At 38.7% G+C, this 9,674-nt stretch overlaps 2 protein-coding genes across 3 annotated transcripts; one reads left to right on the top strand and one right to left on the bottom strand.

The window, feature by feature from the left end:
- Positions 1-846: 846 nt before the first annotated feature.
- On the top strand, positions 847-3,998 carry msx3 (muscle segment homeobox 3). Of its 2 annotated transcripts, XR_520806.1 has the most exons (3): positions 847-1,393; positions 1,880-2,985; positions 3,019-3,998. XR_520806.1 is itself a non-coding variant. In XM_008297601.1 (2 exons), exons 1-2 carry the CDS (start codon positions 1,033-1,035, stop codon positions 2,284-2,286), a joined length of 768 nt encoding a protein of 255 aa, XP_008295823.1. In that variant the 5' UTR covers positions 847-1,032; the 3' UTR covers positions 2,287-3,998. The 2 variants fall into 2 exon arrangements, 1 of the variants encoding a protein (XP_008295823.1); XM_008297601.1 differs by having other exon boundaries at positions 1,880-3,998.
- Positions 2,896-8,322, bottom strand: znf511 (zinc finger protein 511). The gene is made up of 6 exons (XM_008297602.1): positions 8,049-8,322; positions 7,243-7,316; positions 6,466-6,667; positions 5,459-5,583; positions 4,800-5,060; positions 2,896-4,477 (listed from the first exon to the last, which is right to left on the bottom strand). Exons 1-6 carry the CDS (start codon positions 8,232-8,234, stop codon positions 4,405-4,407), a joined length of 921 nt encoding a protein of 306 aa, XP_008295824.1. The 5' UTR covers positions 8,235-8,322; the 3' UTR covers positions 2,896-4,404.
- Between the last annotated feature and the right edge of the window lie 1,352 nt (positions 8,323-9,674).

Below are 9,674 nucleotides of genomic sequence, written 5' to 3'. Positions count from 1 at the left end.
TATCTGGTGAAGCTTTGCGTCTGATTTTTGTTCAACTATGCGTGAACTAATTTATGGGCAAGCTGTGAACACAACAATGGTATTTATGACTTGTCTGTTTGTATTTTGTTGTCCCTGATCAATACTTTGTAACATGGATTCTGGAAAGCGCTCTATAAATAAAGATGATTGTTTTTGTTTTTGTCACACCATATGTAGTAAACTTACTGTCAGAAAGTTGCCTATTGCACATCTAACACACATGAGCATGCATGCTTGTGTCCACTTGATTTTTTTGTGGATTGGCTGACCTAGAATTTCATTGCACTGATAACTTGTTAACTGCTGCATACAACAATAAAGCCTTTAAATCCTTTTGCTCAAACATCCAGGGAGAATATCTGACTCTTTAGCTGCTAAAAGTTCCACTATGCAGTAGTTTTTTTTTCAGCAGCTGCCTGTTGCTACCACGAACAAGGTTGATGAGAACACTGACAGTGAATCAAAAAAAGTTGGGGCCATAAAACCACATCATGAGTTGTTCCATAGAGCTGAAGGAAACTTGTGTAATAATTATCTTTGAGTGCAAGCAGCATCTTTCATATTAGTCAACAATCCAGTGCTAATATAAAAATATCAATTAGTGCAGCTTTAAAATTACAGTAGCCTTTATTAGATTTAATGTTAAGGTATGTCCACTTCTGACCTACCTTACATGACATGACTCCGCGCTCTGCCACTGATGGGAGGTTTACATCTGTCAAGAACCACTGCGCACGAAATGGACCACAGCGCTGTCATTACAAGCCTGGCCTATCAGAAACCGATTCATCCGAATCACGTGGAAACATCTACAGACCGATTGGCAGGCGGCAAGTTGAGAGCAGAACTTATGGCACTTCACCGAAGGGGAGGCAAGACCGTGCGTAAAAACTGAAGTTTAGCACGCAGCTGCGCAACATCGAAGGAAGCTCGGCACTAACACTGATCTCCTCAAGTGAAGACGCCAAAAACATAAACAGTGACGGAGAGAGGGGCAGGAAAGTTGGTTGTATGGCACCGCAGTCGTGCGTAATGAATCCTGCGCAGGGATCACCGCCCTCGGCTGCTACAGGGGAGACCTCACCGGAGGATAGAGTCGCTGGTGGCGTCGGAACTGATGAGCTGGACTTGTCACCTGATCGAAGATGCAAAATCAAAAGCTTAGATCTGCCTTTCAGTGTAGAATCCCTCATATCAGACAGGACGCCGTGCAGAAGCCACCACTCCCCGGAGCCCGGCTCAGGCTGCGTGCGATCGGAGGAGACCGAGTGTGCGTCACCGAGGGGACTTCATCGGTCCAAGCCGGAGGTGATGGACCTGAGCGACAAGGAGACGGGCACCTGGTTTCAGGGTCCTTACGCATCCCCTACAAGTGAGTGTAGGAAATTATTTTTGTTTCTTTCTGAGAAATTCTGAGAAATTATTTTCAACCGACTAAAGCTGCTGTGAAAAACAACCTCTCGCGTAAAATAGTGGCTACAGTAATTGTGTAAAGTATTACATACTTTAAATCTTACAAAAGAGCAGTTGCCCACACAGAAGAGGAAACGATTGGGGAAAAAAAAGTTACGTTTTTAATGATTTCATGAAAAAATCTTGCGAGGACTGGAGAGGGATTTAAAACCTTAGCAATGTGGTGACTTTAAAGGCTGCAAGAACTGCTTCTCTAACCTAAATGCAACCTGCAGCAGTCCTCACTGTCTGCAGCACAATGTAGTTTTGGATATTTCCCTCTTTTTGCTTCACTTTAGTACATGCATCATGCTAAATATCTAAAAAGAAAAGTGTGGCTGTAGTTGTGTAACATCGATCAGCAGTGTTTTATCCCACTTACGTGACATTTTAAATCTACTTGCAGGACTTCCCAGCCCGACCCCGTGCAATCTACGGAAACACAAGAACAACAGGAAACCCAGAACTCCCTTTACAACCTCTCAGCTGCTTTCTCTGGAGAGGAAGTTCCGTCAGAAACAGTACCTCTCCATCGCGGAGAGAGCGGAGTTCTCCAGCTCCCTCAGCCTCACAGAGACCCAGGTTAAGATCTGGTTTCAGAACCGCAGGGCCAAGGCCAAGAGACTGCAGGAGGCCGAGCTGGAGAAGCTAAAGCTGGCCGCGAAGCCGCTGCTCCCGGCCTTCGCCTTCCCCTTCCCACTGAGCGCACCCGTGGGCGCACCGGCCCTGTACGGGGCCCTGAACGGACCGCGTCCTGCCTTACCCGTCCCGGGACTATTTAGTGGACCATATGGGATGTACTACTTGTCTTAACTCTCACTAACTTTGAGCTGCTTCTCTGGGAGAGCTGCCTTTAAAAAAAAAAAAAGAAAAAGAAAAAGAAAAAAAAGCCTTCATACAGCAGATAACCAACATTGCAAAAAAAAAAAAAAAGTCCATCCTATGAATCAGTGTGTCTGAAATTACAAATTAAATCTTGTGTGAAATATTTTTCGTTCTGACAAAGGTTTACTGGTGCGAGAGTAATGTTTTTACGCAGCACAGCAGTCGGTTCATTCAAGGAACAGAAACCAGAAACATATTTTCACTCGACTGTAATTCTCCAGAAATTCTAATTAATTTTCAGTAAACAGATTTTAAAATGTATTTTTACGGTAAATTATTTAACATGGTCATTTTTGCAGTGTATTCCGTAAAATCCTTTCCTTTCCCATGGCGGACTCTCGCTGAGCTCATTTTAAATTTTGAAATGTCATTTGTACTGTGAGCTTTTCTGTCCAAACACACATATTCCGGAAATACTTTTTCCAAGTAATTTTTTTTTGTCACCAGAGAAAATGACAGGATTATTTAAAGGCCTGCAGCTTGGAGCTGGAAGCAAAAACTCTGAGGAGCCATTGATGTTTTTTGTTTGTTTGTTTGTTTTAAATTCCAATCTAGAGGCCTTTGGAAATTACTCACATTTACAGGACAGTTGTAATTTAATTTTAGGGGTATAGAAAACACAGAGAAGCATCAATGGTATATTTAAAGGAAAACTTTTAGGGGTGGGTTAAAAATATTTCTCAGAGCTCTATTGTCCAAAAGCTGTTAGGAAACACATCATTGGGCCACATAGTTGCACTGGCTGACATGTTTCCTTATTGCTAAAAAATACAGGAACTGTAGTTTATTGCGAAACAAACCACAAATAACTTCACACTTTTCCACTTTAACTTTTCAGAGATCTGAAAGTGATGACTGTTAATAGTTTGTTTCATTGGATTTGTGGACGTTATTAACAATTTAATCCCCCACTGAGCGAGGCCCCAAAACTCCTTTTGAATAATCTGAGGGACTTAGATAAGACTAATACAGCCCAGTCAGGATTTTTTTATAAGTTAAAGAGAAAGAAAAAAGCCTCATTGGTACAGAACCCCTTTCATCTCCAGCTTCACCGTCATTCAACTAAAAGCACACAAATGTAGATACAGTTCAAGTATGTCCATATTTAAAATATGCGGGTCTTCGCAAGCAATAACACATCCAACATCCACCAAACAACTATCATGGAACAAAATCTGAAGCGCTCATTTGTGCCTTTTAGTTGCTGTTGTAATTAAATTGTCTGTAATTTTTTTGTATATTGAAAACTGTTTACCTTTTGCGCTTTAGCTCTTAAGTGCTGCAGTGATTCAACTAAACCAGAAGAACCTTCCTCGTGAATTTATTATAACAATCGCCACACACAATTTCTTTGTTTCCGACTTGTTGACAGATTTCCTCATTTACAAATCAACTATAAATCTGCTTTACTCTTGTCATTACCTCAAACGGAGAATGTTTTTGCACAGATGGTAAAAGAACTTTGCAAGACCTGTTCCATTACTAAATGTAGATAAAAGTCCTCGGCTATTTTTGCAAACCCTCAAAGTGCTAAACGTGACTGATGGACTGGCATCAGTCATTATTGTACAGTGTATTTTATATTTCATGGGTGAACATGTGTTTTGTACAATTATTAAAGTCTATTATGTAAATTCTGATATTTCTCTCATTTTTTTTTGTCCTCACAAAACTACTGACTGATCACAACCTTTTGAATTTTAAGTCAAACTTTCCACCAGAGTAAACTGGGTCAACCACATCCCATACAGTGCACTTTGTAACTTTCCTTGGAACCTGACGCAACAACACTATTTTTCACCACTACAGCTGGTTGTGTCTGCTGACAGGGGAGATAAGTGAGATGGGAGCCTTGTAGCACAAAAAGACTAACCAACAGTCTTAACCTAAATTAATTTCTATGCACATATCTCTCTTTTTTGGCAAAAAAAACCAAAAACTTTTATTTTAAGTTAAGGACACCTATGACAGTAAATATATTTTGTTGAAAGGGTATAAAGTTGTAAATCTTATAGAACAGTATACAAAAGATTCCATTCTGGTTTTTCATTTCCTCCTTCCCCGCCGTCCTCTGAAGCCTCGGACGGAGCCATGACCGAAGCATACGGCTGAAGGAACCCTGAGAAAAAAGAAGACGGCTGGTGAATTTTGGATCTCAAATTGTTTACCGTTTGAATAATAAAAACTGTCGTAAATACTATGAAAATATCAATTCACATATATTTTTTTTAGATATTATTCAACTTAAATGACAGGACTAAACAATTTAACTACATAATTGCAGAAGTTTACCTTAAAAAGACAGAATTCTCTTATCTTTTGACTGAGAACTTAAAATGTTTACTAAATTCACAGAGTTCACATTCAATCATCATCTTGAAAATGGCTGATTTAGTGACTTTTAGCACAGTTCTTTTTAGCAGATTTGTTTAAGGACTAACCTGTAGGAGTATTGTGGTTTTGGTGGCGCGCTGCTTGTACTTTCTGAGCCCTGAGCTGAGGCAGAAAGCTCCTCGGTCGAGGCCGGCTTTGCCATGCGAACAGCTTCTTCCTCAGACACATGTGTCTCCATGGATTCCTCTTGCTCGGGCTGGTCTGACAGCACATTACACATAACCTCACACACACCCTCGGACTCGCACACATCGTCCACTACTTCCATGGCTGCATCCTTCTGCTGCTGTGTCTTCGTCTCTCGGGTTCTATTAATCGAGATACGGTATTTAAAATACATATACAAGGCCATATAAGGTAGCATGTAAAGCCTTAACATTCATTTTACTGTTTCCTGCATTATAATATATTTTAAACAAGTTGTGTTTTTACAGGCAAGTTAATCCAAGTGTTTCCAGAGAGCAGCAAAGTGAATCTCACTCTATGCATTTCCTGATCTTCTCATGAAAATAAAAGACAACTAAACAAAAGTAAAAGTGAAAATAAAAACATTACATTCACTTTGTAGCAGTGTGTCAAAAGATGCAGTTCAAAAACATAAATCCTCTTTGCCCAACACTGGCTCAACTAGACTGAGACCATAGTCAGATTTATACTGACATTTTGCTGCCATCTAGTGGACAATATACATTAAGCACAGTCTTACCCTCTGTCCTTCTTGGTTTTGTCAAACCTGAAGTCCGGAGGATACTTGTGAATTCGTATTAGATGGTCTTTTCTGTGTTTACTAGTCCTGAACTTCTGTCCACAGCCCTCCACCAAACACTGGTACTGAAAAATGAGAAATAAGTGTCAGGAAAAACATATCTTTTAAGCATTTGTCTGGAAAAAAAAAAGTCACTAAATGTACAGTTTTTTTCTCATAGCTCTACTACTTTGACCCAAAGGAGTTTTGGGGAGTTTTTGGCTTAGATCATTGTTGACTTATGGTGGGCTAATTTTAAATGCAATATAATGCCTCTATGGAAACAGCACAACCATGGTCAGAAGCAGAAGACAGACCTAACAAATTATTTCAAATACCTTCTTTGCAGTGTTACATAGTTACAATGCCAGAAATCATTAAAAAAAAAAAAAAAAAAGTTGTATTTTTAGAATTATTTATTTCACAAAAAAAACCAACAACCCTAAAATCATATTGTAAAACATTTTTTTTACAGAGCCAGCAGATACAAACACCACACACACACAAAAAAATGGTGGTTCAACACACTACAGATATTTAAATCCTATCCATTCTCTGAAAGCACAGCCTGCAGTTCAGCCAGAAAGTCTCAGTTTTTTTTTTAAGTGAATGATGATCACAGCTGCGTCACTAATGGCTTCTCAGTTGCGCTGAGGAGTGCAGAATTTTTAGTTTTTCACTGAATTTGGTTATTGCAACTACTTTGTCTTTTTTTCCACAGTTTTAATTGCCACATGTAGCTTAGTTTTGGTCAACAGAACTGCACATCACAAGGTCTGCTAAAAATGTGAAAATCTTATGATGCTTTCTGTTTTTACAGTTTCAGAGTCTGATAAATGGTCTCATTTTCATGATTTTTTTTAAAGATAGCATGACTTTCAAACCTGCCAGTGGGCTCAGTGGGTTAAAAAGGGAAGCATCGAACAAGTAAAATGTCACGGGAGAAGTTTGTTTTACCTTTGACTTACCATGTCTTGCCTCTGGGCGAGGATAGTAAAGAGAGAGTCGTGCCACTCCTGAATGTGAATGTCCAGGAGCCGGGCACTTGGCAGAGAGCGACGGCATGAACAGCACACATGTCGGTGGAGGGAGTTATAGTGGTGTTCATACTCCTCCAGCGTGCTGAAGATTGAACTGCAGCCTGAGATGTGACAGGCGAACTCTGACACACTGAGACAAGACAAGGGGAGGAGGAAGGTGACGCACAGCATGACCCACATTGACATCACTATTAATGGTAAATTTCATGGAATAACTTAATGTAGGAAGCACTTCGATATCTCAGTTTAACAACAAGCAGTGGCAACAATAAACCAAAATATAACACAGTTATCGAAAATGTGGTTCTCACTTTCACAATTATAGAAAACTTTCATTACATTCTGTTTAGTCTGGTATTTCATTTCAGTGCACATGTTTATCATACTAGTTACAGGTGTCTATAATTTAACCTGTATCAGCACTGAAAAAAACATATTCACGTATAACATTTTTAAGTCACTGACTCAATACGATTATACACACATTTCAGTGTATCCAAATTAGGTAGGACTTTTACTTTATTACTGAACTACACACACACCCACACACCCACGCACGCACACACACACATACACACTTGTAAATACTCTTTATGTTCTTTGCTTTTCTGTAAACAAACAGTCAACTTCTGTACTACAGCCACATAGAAGCCAATAAAAAAACTATAAGTTAGACCAAACATTGCCATAACTTGGCTTTCATACCTGAGGGTTGGCTTGTCTTCTGCCTCCGAGATGTAGAGGTCTTGCAGGTACATGTGCCTCTGAATGTCTCCATCCTGTGAACAATCATGTGTAGGATAAATCCCACAATTCCCCTCCTGACCCCTGGATATTGTCTTTTTTTATTTTTGTAACTCTCACTAATCTTTAAATAGCAATTGAAATTATTTTACTGGTGGAGGGAAATCAAAAGAAGAGGTTTTGAGGTATGTTGATGTCATATTCTGACAAAATGTGACAGTTTTTTCAGATGAACATATATATAGGAATTTCTTTTTTGCTTACATGAGAGTTATATAGAGGGCTATGAAATATGTGAAAGTGTAAGAGTAAGACTTTTGTTGAACTCTTCTCTACAGTAGGCTTTGTATCCTTGGTGACTGGTGATCTGACATTGTTGTCAAAACTTAAATATCAATGAAAATAAAGTTACAATGAAGCATAGTAATAAAAAAAAAGTTAATTAAAAACAACAACAACAACAATGAAATATATTTTCTATGTATGTTATCTAACATTTATGTTACATCTAAAGTAAGTACAACATAACATTTTAAAAATAAAGTTAATCCTATGTAAGGGTACCAAGTTTGCATTGATCAAAATGACCCTGGAGGTAGATAGTAGATTTTACATTTAGTTGGCTAATAACAGCTCGTGCACATGTTCTATTGATAATAGCATGTATTTATATCAAAGCCAAATAGACATATTTCTTAATGGCCGTGTCTTCCACCTTTTTGCCCCCTGTTACAGCGGTTTAAACAGGTTTCTTGCTGTATTGTTACCTCAAACAGCTCGTGGTCCCGGTGCAGGTGGAGGCGCTGCGGGGTGAAGCTGAACGGGTTTCCCTCCTCAGTCTGCCTCCGCTGCTGCTGCTGCTGCTCCGAGTCGCCTGTCAGACTCTCTTCATGGCAGCTTCTAACCGAAACATCTCCCGCAGTCAAACGTTGGACCACTTCTGGCTGCAGCATCGTTTCATGCGCTCCTTACTTTAAAGTTATCCAACAAGTTCAGCTGCCGGGGAGCAGTCATCTGTTTTGGTTGTGTTTGTCGCGGGATGATGACGACATATAATAGTTTTTGGGCTGTTGACAGAACCAAAATGGCGCCTTACCGCCACCAACTGGACAGAAGTTATATCAGTACAAGTGGCCACCATAGACTAAATATTAGCGCATTAATTAAACTTCAGCGCATGATAAAAATAAAAATAAAAAAAAAACTTATCAAAATGAATAATTTTGAGGTAAAATGGTGTAATATTTTGACAGTACAAGCCTCATTTCAAAATTTCACATTTAGTTTTATAATAACAAAGCTGTAGGTTAGTATGATTTAATTACCCTCTGAATTTCTTCACTTAATGATACTTCTTGTGTACATGTTATGTTATTTACAAAATATACATTTTAAAGTAGAATACACATTGTTCTTAAAGGCGCGTCTTTTCCTGGTTTGCTCTACAAATAAACTCAGTACAATTAGAGTATAATGAGTTGTATTATATGTAAATCTGGACGGTTGCTTAAGTGATGTTTTTAATTGCTCATAAAGCTCATACGATGATTATCGTTTACATTTCTTGAGATGTATATGTGCAACACTTGAACATTTAGCCCAGGACATCCACCTAGTTGAGACATCACACTATGCCTATCCAGCAATTTTTTGTTTGTTTGTTTTTTGACTGCAGATTTTACATTGTTTAGTAGTTTGTTTCCAGAGATATCCAAAGTAAATTTTATCCCTATAGTCTGTGCAAGAGATTTAAATAAATCAACAGCAGGTAAATTGCCTGTTTGGTCAGAACTACATGTTTGTTTGTGATTGAATGGGTGGAGAGGCTGCGTTGTTAAAATACATGTGTACAGGAACACTATGAGAAATGGTCCAGCAAAAAAAAAGGTCTGGCAGGAAAAATAGTAGTTACTGGATGAAACTCTACTTCAAAGGAGCTGAACACACTCCACGATTTTGTAATTTTTTAAAAATGATTTTAAACCCACTTTTGTTTCACTATTATTATTGTTGCTGTTGTTTTAAATTGTTTCTTCTGGTTTTGATACCAAACACATATTACTGCTCTGTCCCATTTTGCAACAAAAATGTCATCTTTATGGTAGCTGAAAATAATATCTGTTTCCCCCCTTTACAAGTAGTAGTTCGAGCACCTTTACAACCCATCCTAAAATGTCTGTGTGGTGCAAGTGATGAGAAAATAAGTCACTCAATGTCTCCTTATTCTATGTTTTAGTTGCAAAAGGTGACTTAAACACTCTTAACCAATGAGCAAAGCCTGGGACTCATTTTACCACTAGATGGTGACAAACATTACAATGGGTTCCCACCAGCTCCAGTGGAGAGCTGTTAAAGTACTAGACAGTTTCATGTAATTTTATGAAGACAAAATG

The sequence above is a fragment of the Stegastes partitus genome, unplaced genomic scaffold (genome assembly GCF_000690725.1).
Source record: "Stegastes partitus isolate 25-593 unplaced genomic scaffold, Stegastes_partitus-1.0.2 Scaffold1229, whole genome shotgun sequence".
Taxonomy (NCBI): Eukaryota; Metazoa; Chordata; class Actinopteri; family Pomacentridae; genus Stegastes; species Stegastes partitus.
The sequence above is the reverse complement of the archived record's forward strand: the minus strand, read 5'-3'. Positions and strand labels throughout refer to the sequence as shown.

What these genes read in the sequence shown, in the direction of transcription:
- msx3 (XM_008297601.1), top strand. Translation starts at nt 1,033, where the DNA reads ATGGCACCGCAGTCGTGCGTAATGAATCCTGCGCAGGGATCACCGCCC. An exon ending in TCCTTACGCATCCCCTACAA is followed by an intron (nt 1,394 to 1,879) that starts GTGAGTGTAGGA and finishes ATCTACTTGCAG; the next exon opens with GACTTCCCAGCCCGACCCCG.
- znf511 (XM_008297602.1), bottom strand. Translation starts at nt 8,234, where the DNA reads ATGCTGCAGCCAGAAGTGGTCCAACGTTTGACTGCGGGAGATGTTTCG. An exon ending in GGGACCACGAGCTGTTTGAG is followed by an intron (nt 7,317 to 8,048) that starts GTAACAATACAG and finishes GATTGTTCACAG; the next exon opens with GATGGAGACATTCAGAGGCA. An exon ending in TCGCCCAGAGGCAAGACATG is followed by an intron (nt 5,584 to 6,465) that starts GTAAGTCAAAGG and finishes CTCATTTTTCAG; the next exon opens with TACCAGTGTTTGGTGGAGGG.